This window comes from Mobula birostris, chromosome 25 (genome assembly GCF_030028105.1).
Source record: "Mobula birostris isolate sMobBir1 chromosome 25, sMobBir1.hap1, whole genome shotgun sequence".
NCBI classification, from domain to species: Eukaryota; Metazoa; Chordata; class Chondrichthyes; order Myliobatiformes; family Myliobatidae; genus Mobula; species Mobula birostris.
Genome location: NC_092394.1, coordinates 25,169,387 through 25,184,154, shown reverse-complemented (window position 1 = coordinate 25,184,154; position 14,768 = coordinate 25,169,387). Strand labels below are relative to the sequence as shown.

General features: G+C 40.0%; 1 protein-coding gene across 2 annotated transcripts in view; it reads right to left on the bottom strand.

The window, feature by feature from the left end:
* LOC140187767 (ras-related protein Rab-34-like) overlaps window positions 1–10,079 on the bottom strand; it is a 60,752-nt gene extending 50,673 nt beyond the window's left edge. Inside the window, exons 1-2 of one of the 2 annotated variants that reach the window (XM_072243459.1) lie at window positions 9,794–10,079; window positions 5,033–5,100 (exon numbers count right to left, since the gene is read on the bottom strand). In XM_072243459.1, the coding sequence (XP_072099560.1) occupies window positions 5,033–5,086 (54 nt within the window). In that variant the 5' untranslated portion in view covers window positions 5,087–5,100; window positions 9,794–10,079. The other variant, XM_072243460.1, reaches the window with a different exon arrangement.
* Window positions 10,080–14,768: the final 4,689 nt, after the last annotated feature.

Sequence of the window (14,768 nt, the reverse complement as noted above, 5' to 3'; positions counted from 1 at the left end):
CTGGACTGAATGGAGTTGAGTTGTGGGGAGCAACAGATCAATATCCTCAGACTAAAAATGCAACAAAAGCAATCAGTGGTTTTCTGTTCTTGTTCACTGTCTAGTATCAGCTATAGGTCATTACCAGAACAGGATTAGGCTAGTCCTGATTCCCTCCTCAGTTGAACGAAGAGCTGACATGAACCACCTGCACTCCTACAAAAAGTGCGGCCACGTGAATAAGCATCTTAAAGGTTAACTGAGACACTCGCTTCAGGAAAGAAGTGATAAAATTGGAAAGAAGCATTGAGCGGTATACAAATTGAAAATAACTGGCTGTGCAGATTGAGAGAGAACATTCATGTTATCACCATTCGTAACTTATTTTCTGTTACTTTGCGGATTTTAACAACCCCCGCCACACAAACACAGAAAGTTGGGGGGGGGGGGGGGGAGCGGGATTCTGAAATATCTTTGCAACCTTAAAACACATGCAATGAGCTTTAATGCAATTTGCAATAAAAAAGTGAGTGGCTGAAAGTGTTGTCCTGTCTAGACATGGTGACAGCGTCTGAAGACCTGTTTTTAATGCTGTCCTCAGCAATCCTTCATCATCACTAATTTCAACCTTTTTTAATTCATTCTACATAAACAGAGATATAAAAAAATCTCTGACTAGAGTTCAAAGCTAGTGCAACTAATTCATGAATGAGTTGAGTCAAATGGTTATTACCACAGTCTACGCATAATGCTGATGCAGTCTATATGCTGTCTTATGCCAACATATTATTTCCATAAGATTGCTACATGAAAGAAGTGTGCTGGAGGCACCATGTCTGTGAAAACTTATTGGGTTTACATTTCATTGTTCTGGCTCAGTCATAGTTCAGTGTCTTCTGCTGACAGACACATTTCGATAATTGTTCACCAACTTTTGCATATAATTTGGTCATCAAATCAAGTAGCATTATTGTGCAACCTCTATTCTATAAGGATCTTCTAGCACCAATCTGTGGTCCACTCTCTCCTGATCTAGGTTTCAATATTCCTACTCCATTTAGTATCGCTCAACAATCCCAGTTCTTAAATGAAGTAGCTAGCTATATCAGTGAAACATCTCAATTAAATTTAAAAAATGCAATTCAAACAGTTATTAAGGATTTATGATAAACAAGGGTCTCCTTGAAACTCATGGTTAACAATTATATAGATTGTGTAATTTCTACTTTGCACAATCATAGCTTATTCTGTATATAACTGTGGGAAGTGGTAATAGTAACTATAATACTAAATTCTGCTAAAACTTTGTTGTTATGAAAGCAAAGCATGGTGATAAGGCTCAGCAGGTCAGGCAGCATCTATGGAAAGATAAATAAAGTCAATATGCTACCTAATCTGCTAAATATTACTACATCTTCCTCTTTTATTTCAGATGTCCAACAAGCACAGATTGTTAATTTTCATTTACTGTTGCATTCACTGCAAATTCATTCAGGAAAACCAAAAAATTGTCTATGACTGAGAAAAATAACCTTGTTTTTCCTTCCACAGATGCTGCCCAACTTGGCGAATGCTACTAATATTTTCTGCTTTTATTTCAGATTTCCAGCATGTTAGCTGCCTTTCATTTTTAAAGCTTTGATGCTTTAGGCAGACCACACAAAAATAAATAGCCTTGGCTGTAATATCACAGCTAAATTTATGTAGAAGGAGCCTTCTGGCAAGTGAGAAAAGTTTCATTTTGAGTGACAAGTCTCAACAACAACCTCAATGCCAAAAAAGTCTCTTTGATCAAGCATTGCAAATCTTTCTAAATGTGAATGAAAGCCAAGGCTATTCCACAAATGCAATGTATTGTGACTGAAGTAAAATTGCTGTTAGCAATCATTAAATTCAGTTCATGCTCAGACATATAGAACTTCTCAATGGGTGCAGTTCACATTTTGCCACCCACTAAGCTAAATCTTTGGGCTTTTTAATTTTCTTGATCAATTTTAACAAAGCCATAAGCAAGAGCGTTGAAATTATTGCAAACAACTCGAGTTACATGAATGTACGGCATAGTTATCTAAGAATCCTTTCCCAGCTGTTTTGATAACTAATCATGTAAGAAGTAGAACCATGAGTAGGCCTTTAAACTCTTCAGTGTCACTCTGCCATTCCTAAAATCTCAGTACCATCTTCCTGTACCATCCCCATAGCCCTCCAGTCCCTTAGTACCCATAAGTCTCTTAGGAGCAGAGAGAAGTAGGTAATTCAAGGGTTTATATTTATATCGACAGGTTAGTTTTTAAATTTTTGTATAAATTTATTTGCTGCAAAGTCACTTGTAAAAGTTTATAAAGAGAAATTGATAGAGACCCTATACATGTGGGCTAAAGCTGTTGAGTGTTCTCTCCAAACTTTGAGACTTTTGACTCATTCTTTGGTCTTTGTGAGTCTTCTTTCATGTTCAGTTAATTCTTCCATTTTACAATTTAGCTTCTTTTTCTTTTTTCCGCTCCTGAAAGTGAAAGTGCAGAATCCTGCTGGAGGTGCAGTTTCACAGCAACATTCCCCCCTCCCTATCCAGGTGCATTTGAGGCTATAAACAGTGAGTATTTCTAGCAATCATATAACATATTTCATATATACACACACACATTTTATGTGCAATTCTGCACATATTTGGACTATGTTGGTCACTGACACAAATGAGACATTTTACTATATGTCTCGGTGTACGTGCTGTACAGTACAGATAAGTAATGCTATTTTTTTCTTTTTCTTTTTCTCCTAGAATACATTTAACAAACAAATCTGCTTCCCTGAAATGGAGTACATATTAGCAATGTATTGATGTTACATATAATGTTTGCTTTGATTCAATGTAGGAAGCCTCAATGGTTTACCTGGGGATACATTTACAGAGACACAAATCAATCTCTAACACCAACTGGACAATATGATCATCTGAAATCTTAATATCAAATGAAATAACAAAAAAAGACAATTCTTCCCTAGCACTGGGATTTGTTAGGTGGAGCATTTTGTAATGTAAAGTATTCCTTATATAAACACACAATTCAATTTCATATAGTGTACTGAAGATGGAAGCAGATAATGTCAGTTCACTTATTTTAATAAGCAGCTTTTGCCACTTGCAATCCATAGGTTACAAATGAGTCGTGTACAACTTAGTTTGAGAGGTGGGTCATGTTGACAGTCTGAACCACTCCCATTGTCACATATAGGAAACCATTTTATTTTAACCCTGATAGCAATGTTTTAACTCATCCTTGAAGACACTCAATCCAAGATCCACACTGTCCCCGACTATGCCCCCCACCAGATGCTCCACTTACCATATCTCTGGAGTTCCTTTCCACATCAGTGTCCATCAGTGCTGTACACTGAGCTGGACAGGGACATGGATCTCAACTAAACCTAAACAGATTAGAGTGGGCTTGCTGTTGTCCCTGAATCTCTAGCCCAAGGTGCCAGTATCAAATACACTATTGATCAGCCCAGAACATCGGGTGGATCCTGAGCTTTGGAGCATGAGTTATGCAGGGCAGTGAGAATCTGGACCCCATATTCACAGAGCAGACAGAGGAGTTACACCTAAGACCCAAAGCTTCAGCTCACACAGTGTTTCCTGGTGCCCAGACACTTCCCCGATGACATCACAGACTACATATTTTCTCAAGACTGCCCTGGAGACCATTGGCACTGGGGTGAGTCAGTGTTGAAAAGGCAGAACTAGGACAATATAGTATTTGGGCTGGACAGACTCATTCCCTGGACCAGATGTGGTGCATCATGGTTGTATATCTGCTGATAATTTGGCATTCGCACAGAGAGAGATGCAGTATTGTACCAGCCTGCATTTTATTATCTACCTGCAGTGCACTTTCTCTGTAACTGTAACACTTTATATTTTGCACTTTTGTAGATTTACCCTGAACTACCTCAATGCATTTTTGTAACAAATTGATCTGTATGGACAGTAGGCAAGAAAGCTGTACCTTGATACACAATAATAAGCCAATTTAACACTTTTTTGAGAGAACGCAAATCTACAGACATTCCTACTTCAACTAATTTGAAAATTACTTGCATTGTCATTAGATATAATCTGATAGACACATATAGTCACAAACTTTTTGATTGTTATTTATCCATTCACAACATAATCAGGACCACGTTGTACTCAGTTAGCCACGTTCGAGTGTTCATAGACATCCACTACAACATGGTAAGCTGTAATTTGTCCTCTGTTGTCTACACTAAACATGTGATATAGTATTGAAAATGCCTGGATTCTGTTCTTAAAACTTCAAGCAAGTTTATGCACTTTGCATATTGTGCAAAATCAGAGGACAAATATGTATCATCACCAGTTCCCAGTGCTTAGTTCGATGTCAGTAAATTAACCAAAGGAATAATCTTGTGGAGCTCCTGCTATTAATGTGCAAATCAAGAACCTAAAAAAACAAGGCAGCATATTGCCAGGGCTAGTATGTGCCCCTTCATGTTGCCAGTGACCTGTGCTCAATGCACATTCTCCCTATGCCCATGTGGGTTTCCTCCAGGTGCTCTGATTTCCTCTCACATCCCCAACGATGGGTAGGTTGGTAGATTAACTGGTCACCCTGAATTTCCTCAAGCAAGGTGGCTGTGGAATCTGGGGGACATCAGGGGAATGTGGAAGGATTAAGTCACACGGGAAAATTATTGAGCATAGACTCAAATGGCTGAAAGAAATTCTTTTGTATTGTGAGGGAATATGGAGAGCAGCTCCCACCATGGTGGAGGTGAATCTGATTTGCACTCTGTGCCCTGTAAAAACTTAAATTTCTGGAATTCATCCCATTTTATGATTAGTTGGAACTTAGCCAATCAGAAAGCTAGTGGAATTACTAATGTCACCAATTCCAACAAACCTGCAATCATACCAAAGTGAACACTTTATTGTTCAGCCATTTGTTGTATTGTGTCTTGTAGTGTATGGCATCTTAAACTTAGAAAAGTGTGAATGATGGTCCAAGCGGTAGATGAAAGACTACCTTACCGAGGGTAGCTCTGGTATAATTCGGTCTCTTCTGACTGGTGGAAGGACACTCATTGTTGGTATTTCCTCTGAGAAGAAAAAGTAATTTATTAAAAAGTGAGTTCTTTGAATGATGAAAAGTGATTTAATTCACAAAGCTGCTCTGCGAAATCTATGCTACAACAGTCATCTTTCATTCTTTATTCTCTAACTAAGCTCCCATCATATAAAATATAAAATAGACTATTATCACGTTCTGAATGAATGAAGTAATTAACCAATGTCTAAGAATAGGGCACTAATATGTTCTATGGCAGCTGAGTGATTAGAGTACTAGTTCAGCATCTCTGGAGTTGTGGCTTTAAACCCCACTGTAGCAAATTATGAAGTTTAATTTGGGAAAGAAAAAAAATCTCGGGAAAAGAATAGTGTGGAACAATTTGAAGCGAAAATAGAAAGAAAAACTGCAAATGCTGGAAATCAGAAAGAAAATCCAAAGGTGCTGAAATTGACCAGCAGGTCGAACAGAATCTACAGAGAGAAAAACCTGATTAACGTTACACATCATACAACCTTCATCAGAAAGATTCTGATAATCTGAACTATTAACACAAATGCTGCTTGGGCTATGGAATATTTGCAGCTCTTTGTTTTTATAGCTTTGTAGTAAACCAGTTGGAGAGGTTAAAAAAATGTTCCTCTCCATACCTGTTGTGCATCAGGCAACAACCTTGCATTTTCTTTAGCATAGTTGGGGAGGTAAATCACAAGATATACTGTTATAGGAAACAATATCACCAGGGCAATTCAGGGGAAGGGGTGGGAGTGTCAGGTTATGAGGCTGGACTTCACAGCCTTGGTTAAGGAAATTGAGAAGCAATCTATTCAAGATATGTACAAGATAATAAGAGGAATAGATAGAGTGGATAGCCAGTGCCTCTTCCCCAGGGCACCACTGCTCAATACAAGAGGCCATGGCTTTAAGGTAAGGGATGGGAAGTTCAAGGGGGATATTAGAGGAAGGTTTTTTTACTCAGAGAGTGGTTGGTGCGTGGAATGCACTGCCTGAGTCAGTGGTGGAGGCAGATACACTAGTGAAGTTTAAGAGACTACTAGACAGGTATATGGAGGAATTTAAGGTGGGGGCTTATATAGGAGGCAGGGTTTCAGGGTCGGCACAACATTGTGGGCCGAAGGGCCTGTACTGTGCTGTATTATTCTATGTTCTATGTTTTAAAACAGCATAACCTTAAAATTAAATATTGACCATTAAGTGTATTAAATGTATGTAATCAGGAAGTATTTTTCCAAAGGATTAACATGTTCCTTAAAACATTCAGAGGGGAAAAACTAACAACAACTATGGATCAAATATTACAGAGCTTACGCATCCGAGGTCAGAGGTCAGCAAAGATCGCACTGAATGAGAGAATAGGTTTTAGGAGTGATTAACCTGTGCCTATTTCTCTGTGTCTCTGTGAAAATTTTGTTTTTTTTTACTTACTGGGTAAGGCCACAATCTAATGAGACAAGACCTTGGGCCTTTATCATCAGCCAACAATTCGAATTTTTTTTACTTTAGAGCAATAATTATTAAATGGTTTCTTCTCTATTTCCAGTCCATTGCTGGTGTCATGGAATCCCAAAGGCCACACACAGAGGGTGGGTCAATACAATATTCATTTCTTCATATCTCATATCGCTAATCATAATAAATCTTCATTCATCAACAATTATTTACCAATGACATAACAACATTGAAAACCAAATTTTGCAATTAATTCAGAGTTGGTCTCTAATTTCTTCAGATATACTCAAGTGGAATTGCTTTGAGAAGCAACGGCACCAAGATGGTGTGGCTGGCAATGAAAATGTAGAAGCTCTCTCCCCTTTCTGACACTGTAGCTGCATTAGGCACACTTGCAATACTCTTGGGCACCACTGGCAATTATAACAACTGATCTGGTTCACTAATTAGTTACAAAAAGATATTCATGTCATTAGAAAATGTATTTCTGAGCTCCAAATAATACATCTGGTTCCCTTATGTAAATCAAGAAAGGAAATATTTGGTTCTCATCCAGTTAGGGCCAAGTGCAACTTCAGACAGATTGGTGCCACTACCCCAACTATTGTCTGAACTGGCCCAGCAAGCAGCAATTCATGGTGCATAACAAGTGCCAGAATTTTCATTAACATCACTGTCTATGAACAAGTAAGAAGGCTGACACAGCAGTGAAAAATTGAGGGAATGCTGCTTTATTAGTGGTGCAGTTTAAGATGGGATGTTGAACCGGACCCACATCGACTCTTCCTGAAGAGATTCCATGGTGGCACTCTGTAGAAGGGTAGAGGACCTATCCCCACGGCCCTGAGCAATATTTATCTTCATCATAATGTCACTTGAACATATTATCTGGCCATTATCATGCCAGTGTTCATGAGAACCTGTACCTGTAAATTAGGTGTTGTGCTTCCTGCATTACCATGGGTGTCTTGGTAGTGTAGCGGTTAGCATGATACAATTATAGGTCATGGCATTCGGAGTTCAGAGTTTAATTTCAACATCGTTCCATCAGGAGTCTCTGTATTTCCTCCACGTGGAATGGATGGATTTTCCCCGAGTGCCCCAGTTTCCTCCCACAGTCCAAAGATGTACCGGGTAGGTTAATTGGTCATTGTAAGTTATCCCACGATTAGGTCAGGTTTAATCGGGGTTGTGGGGTTGCTGGGACGGTGCAGCTGAAGGGTTGTAAGGGCCTACTGTGCCCCGTATCATTAAATAAATAAAAATTACAACACAACTTGAACTTCTGTTGTAGTTCAGAGCGTAAAACATTTGGGATGTCCTGAAAGTGACATGAAAGGTGCAACCTGTCTTTGCTTTCAGGGAATCCTACAATCAAAAAGACTAGAATATAAAAACAAGGATGTAACGTTGAGACTTTATAAAGCACTGGTGAGGCCTCACTCGGAGTACTGTGAGCAGTTTTGGGCCCCTTGTCTTAGAAAGGATGTGCTGAAACAGGAGAGGGTTCAAAGGAGGTTCACAAAAATTATTCCAGGATTGAATGACTTATCATATGAAGAGCGTCTGATCACTCTGGGCCTGTATTCACTAGAATTCAAAAGACCTCATTGAAACCTATCAAATGGTGAAAGGCCTTGATAGAGTGGATGTGGAGGAGATGTTTCCTATGGTGTGTGAGTCTAAGACCAGATGACATAGCCTCAGAATAGAGGGGCATCCTTTTAGACTGGAGATGAGGAGGAATTTATTTAGTCACTGTGTAAGGGTCTAGTCCTCTTACCCTTGCAATAGAGAGGATGCAACAAAGAATCTCCAAATTCGTGTTTGATCAATGAGAAAAAAGTATGCAGAAAAGGCATGCATCTCTCCAAGTGAGAGGTGACTTCATTTAAGTATACTTAGAGAGCTTGACAGGATGGATGAAGGAATGAGGTTGCCCTGGCTGAAGAATCTAGAAGCGGACCATAGGCTTTAAACAAGGAGCTAGCTGTTCAGTGCTAAGTACAAAGAAACTTCATCCAGATTGTGTGAATCTTTGTAACACTCAACCCATGTAATCTCAGTCACTGAATGTATTCAGAGACTGACAGAGTTTTCAATATTAACTGGATCTGGGTACCCGGCATTAGTGCACACAGGTAAAGGATCTTATTGAACGATGGAGAAGGCACAACGGGTCGAACGGTTTACTCTCGCTTCTCTTTCTTATGTTTTTCAAGTCGTTAACATCAAAGACCATACCCTTCTTAATACACATACGTGTTGTCTAAAGTAACTCTCCATGTTAGGAAAATTCCAGTCAATATAGCCATTAAAATGAATACAAAACAGGGCAGAGTTGCTGAGCGCAATGAACCGCCTATGCAGGGGCACATCTGCAATCTTTCCCCCTTGTTACTATCACGTGCGCCTGTATCCCAGTCAGATTGCCAACTGTTGGTTGCAATTTACTGGCAGCAAAATGCAGCTCTATATAAACCACTCTCCCTAAATCCGCCTTTAGCCTGGGTGCTGGACAACTGAAGTCTCTGAACTCGGTTATCCAGCTCTTGTTGGCATAATCCTACTCAGCATTTTCCACAGGAAAATCTCTCTCATTTGAAAATAAGAGAGAGATGCAGGATTAACGGATGGGATTCTGGAGATGTGAACTCACTGACTGTATTTCCCTCAGCTTCCTCCTCGTTCTGTTTTCTGCCGCATAGAAAAGAGGCCTTTCCCTCCACTTTTGTCCTTGCCTGCTCTAAACTTCTCAATCTCAAACCGTCATCCCCCCGCTTCTCTCCGGAAACTACAAAACAAGACTTCCTCACAACTGGAAGGAAGCCAAGATAAATGTTACAATGAACGATTATTGCTAAATTTGTATTAATGGGTCCGTTGTGTTTGCAAAATCGAAATTCAAAAGGAATAATTCGCTGTACGCATTTTTAGAATTACATCACCTTGGCACAGAGTATTAAAGTTTGAGGCTAAAGAGAAATTATTACTTCTCTAACTTTTGAATCCACAAGTTTCGATGCAATTATAGCAGAGTAATCGCTTCGCTATATAAAGCACTGAACATTGAAACAAATAAAACCACCCTACCTGAAAGGTTGGTTGCGTACGAAAATAAAATCACAGTTAAAGTGCGATTGTTGTTCTGAAGTAGTTCAGATCAGTTCGCGTTACCTCCTTAAGTAGTGGGAGGTATAGCATTACCCGATCGCAGCGCTGACGGAAAATTCGGATTAAAGTTTTTTGTTCACCTTGTTAACTTCTGTGGAAGGGCTACACGATCCCCGAGGCGTTTCGTTAAATTTCCGAGCGGACCGGCGATCTGGCGCAAGATAGAATTACAATCAGCGATCTCCGCCTTACTTTCGCCGCCCAAGAGGAGCAGAGAGCATCCCAACGTGGCCGGATTTTCTTGTGGAGAAAATTCCCCAGTCCCCACAAGGCGCCCAGCTACAGCCGGCAGCTGTTTTCCATTCCCCGTTCCAGGGCACCCTGCTGATTCATCCCAGGAATCTCAGCTGCTGCTGAATATTTCAACCACAGGAAAAGAGAGATCGTAGTTTGATGCACAGGTATAGGGAGGAGTTTTACTACTCTATTTTAATACTCTTAAGAGAATTGTTCATTCTAAGATATTTGAAGAATGTGAGAATGATTTTCCTGGTATTCGGCTGTAACAACAATTTGTATTTGCACAGCGCCTTTAATTTATCAAATTGCTCGTAAGCGTAATCAAAAACAAAATGTAACGCCCCGCCACAAAAGGGGATTTAAGGATTGATGTCTAAGAGCTTGGCTTTATGTAATATGGGGTTTAGAAAAGGAAAATTAGTTTTTTTCTTCCCTTTCTAACCTGTCTATGATCTCAAAAACTACCTCACTAGTGCTCTTTTGCACGATTTATTGTAACTTATCATAGTTTGTTATGTTGTGTACTGCTGTGACAAAACATCAAAATTCACGACGTATGCCTGTGAGAATAAACCTGATTCTGTTTATAACTAATTTAGTTCTTGATGATATAGCCGGAAACCCAGGTGAAGAGGAGCCAGTAAATGTGATAGACTTGGATGTTCAGATTAAATCCTGCATCCAGGGGTAAATTAAGTTAAAGCATCACCTTGGAATGTGTGTTATGATACTAATTTGAATCGCCAGTTTGTTAACCAGCTGCAAAACAAACAGGGGGATTAAATCCTATTCTGAAGATGGGTCTCCGTCAGAAATGTTGACTGTCTATTAATTTCCATAGATTCTACATGATCTGCTGAGTTCCTCCAACATTTTGTGTGTGTTGCTTAGGGAAAATATGTAGGTTCTTTGCAAGCAGTACAGGAATCTGTGGTTGAGCCCCAACAATTTACAATTTATATCAACAATGTGGCTGAAGGGTTCAAATATAATATTTCAAATTGATGATGAATATGTGGTAGTGAGGAAGATGTGAGGGTGCCTCAAGAGAATGAGGAAGCGGACCACAGTTTTGACCCAAAATGTTGACAATTCCTTCGCTCCTACGGATGCTGTTCAGCCTGCTAAGTTCAAGCAGATTGTTTGCTGCTCCAGACTCTTGTATCTCCAAGAGTGGAGATGTTTTACTGCAATTAAATAGTATTCAGAAGAATGAGGGGGAATCTCATCAAAACCTACCAGGCACTGAATGGCCTGGATCGAGCGAATGTTGACGGGATGTTTCCATTGGTTGTAGAGTGCAGCATCCAAGGGCTTAGCCTCAGAATAAGTGAGCATCCCTTTAAAACTGAGATGAGGAGGAATTTCTTACGACAGTGGTGAATCTGTGGGATTTGTTGCCATAAAGTGTGCATTTAAAGTAGATTCATAGGTTATCAGGTTTACAGGGAGAAAGTAGAAGAATGAAATTGAAAAAAAAAGTCTTGATTGAATGGTGGAGCAGACTGGATGAGCCGAATCTCAGTGAGACAACATCTGGAGAATTTTATAAAAGTTTGGTCTCTTTTCTTAAGGAAGGATATTCTTTCTATACAGAGAGTGTACAAGACATTCACCAGACTGATTCCAGGGATGCAGGTCGATCATTTAAGTAGATAAGTGTAGACCACATCTGTATTTTCTAAAGTTTAATAGAATGAGAGGTAACAGACGACCAACAGAGTGGATGTCTCTCTAGAACTAAGAGTGACATGCTAGGGCCAAGCAGATTCAAAGGAGAACCCTGACTGCATAAAGGGCTTGATGTGTTCGGTGCAGGGAAAATACTTCCACAGGCTGCGGAGCCTAGGACAGGGGTGCTGATGAAGAACCAGAAACAGGCTAATTGGGAATGAGACAAGGAGACAACTCTTTATCCACGGGATGGTGAAACTTTTGAATTCTTTATCCTGGAGGGCCGTGGAGGTGCAGTTATTTCTTCCATTTAAAATATGGTTGATGAATTTCCAGATTTTACACAAATTAAAGAAAGTAAACTTAAGGCAGGAAAAACGGCATCAAGGTAGACCAACCATAATATTTTGGATGATGCATCAGCTTTAAAGAAAGATAAGTGGAGGGGCAGGTAGTGTTGAGGAATTTGGGAGTCTGCATAAGGGCTTAGGAGAATGAGTAAAGATGTGGCTAATGGAATACAGTGTAGGGGAGTGTATGGTCATGTGGTTTGGTCAAAGGAATGAAAGAATAAACTATTTCATAAATAAGGAGTGAATTTTTAAAAATTGGAGATGCAAAGTGTCTTTGGAGTCCTAGACACAAGGAAACCTGCAGATGCTGGAAATTCAAGCAACACACATCAAAGTTGCTGGTGAACGCAGCAGGCCAGGCAGCATCTCTAGGAAGAGGTACGGTCGCCGTTTCGGGCTGAGACCCACCGTCAGGACTAACTGAAAGAAGAGCTAGTAAGAGCTGGAGTCCTAGTACTGGATTCCCAAAAGGTTAACTTGCAGTCAGTAGGAAGGAAGGCAAATGTAATCTTTCATCTCAACAAGGCTGGAACTGAACAACAAGGATATAGTACTGAGGCTTGCTAAGGCATTAGTCAGACCACATATGGACTCTTGTGTGAGTTTTGGGCCCCTTATCAAAGAAAAAATATGCTGGCATTAGAGAAGATCTGGAGGAGGGTTATGAGAATGATCCCAGGAATGAAAGGTTTAGCAGATGAAGTTCGTTTGATGGCTTTGGGCCTGCATGTACTCATTAGAATTTAGAAGAATGAGGTTAACACAGCAGAGATATCAGGTGCAAGCAGACCAAACACTCTTGATGGAATATGGAACAGCCAGCCCCAGTGTTAAGTTTTATATTTTAACTTCACCTCTGCATCTGTTCCACTCGGTTCCATTTAGCAAAACTTTGTATTTTTATCAACATACAGTTCAGACTAGGCCTTTCTGGCCCTTTGAGCCGTGCCGGCCCAGCTTAATCCTAGCCAATCGTGAGACAATTTACAATAACCAATTAACTGATCAAGGATTAAGGACAGAACTGGATCACTTTCCTACACAGTGGAGATTGCGTCTGACATCATCTGGAGACAACATATTAATCAGCTGAGGAGAGTAGACTCAATTGTCAAAGAAGTCTACTGTTTGGACTGTGGGAGTAAACTGGGGCACCCGGAAGAAATCCATAGGGAGAACGTACAAACTCATGGGCAGTGGCGGAAATTGAACCAGGGTCGTGGATACTGTAAAGCATTGTCTTACCCACTGCGCTACTGTACCGCCCCAATATTGTGGATACAATAAAATACTGAGTTGATACAACCCCAATTTGCATCTTAAATTAGGGTGCTATTTGAATCGGGTGACTTGTAGTGTTAAATTAACTGTAAGGAGAAGAGACTTGGTTTTACATTAGGTCTTTCATGATTTCAGAACGCTAGGAACTATTTTAAAACCAAAGAGATTGTTTAGAAATATAGTGACTTGATAATGAAATAGCCAGTCCTGGTAGTGTAGCGGTTAAAGCAGCACTTTACAGCGTCAGTTGTAAAATCAATCGAGGTCATATTCCTGCCTATATGTTTTGTCACACCAAAGCATAAAACTAAGTGAAGGAAAAAGATGGGAGCCTAGAAGAACGAGTACGATTCGTAATTTTACTTTAATGAGACACACATATGACGTGGCAGCATGTTGATGTATACGGTTCATGCAGTTTTACATGTAACACATAATGAATTATGTTAGCAACAAAGAATGCTTAATCAATGTATAATACTACTCAAATATTACTAAAATATTAAAATACACAACACTCCTCCCTGCTTAGCTATGAACTATAACTCAACATACAGTAAAATGCAACTCAACCCAAACAGATAATGTATTTCTCTCTAGTCATATATAAACACACGCAAGTGAGCAATCTCGGGTTCTGGGGCTTTCTCCTTGGTGGTTGTAGGAGTTGACTCTGGGACTGTGGGAAATGGCTTGGACAGCTCGGGATACCTTTCTTCTCTGACAATTGAGTCTACTCTCCTCAACTGATTGATATGTTGCCTCCAGATGACATCAGACACAATCTTCACTGTGTTGGATAGTGGTCTGGTTCTGTCCTTAATCTTTCCAAGTACCCACTTTTGATCACCTCTGTCATCCCTCACCAGGACTGCTTGTCCAGGAATGAACATCAAACCTCCTTGTTTGAGGAGCCTTCAATTTGTCTCAACTGTTTGTCCTGCATTCTCCTTCTGAGACTGGGTGTGAGGAAATCCAAGTGTGAATACAAGGGATAACCCAGGAACAGCATAGCTGGTGAGTTGCTGGTTGTGAAGTATGCTGTACTGTGATAGGCAAGGAGGAAATTAGCAAGCTTCTGATTCAGTGTTGGTGCTGTGTGTTCTGCTGACATTGCTCGCAGTGTGTTCTTTAGACTCTGGATAAACACTTCCACCAAGCCATTTGTAGCTGGGTGATATGGTGCAGATGTAATATGTCTTATTCCATTCATTTTCAAAATGACTGAAACTCTCCTGCACTTAACTGTGGTCCATTGACACTGACTAATGGTTCTGGAACACCAGTCCTTGAGAAGAGGCTTCTCAACACATCAACACTGTGTGAGACTATAGTGGAGGCTATTATAATCAAGTTATATAATTTACATATATATCATTTATTTATTCCCCTCCATAAATTTTGCCTGACCTGCTGAGTTCCTCCAGCATTTTGTGTATTGCTGTGGATTTCCAGTATCTGCAAAATCACTTGTGTATATCAATTTCCCTTGTAGTTTTTAAAAACT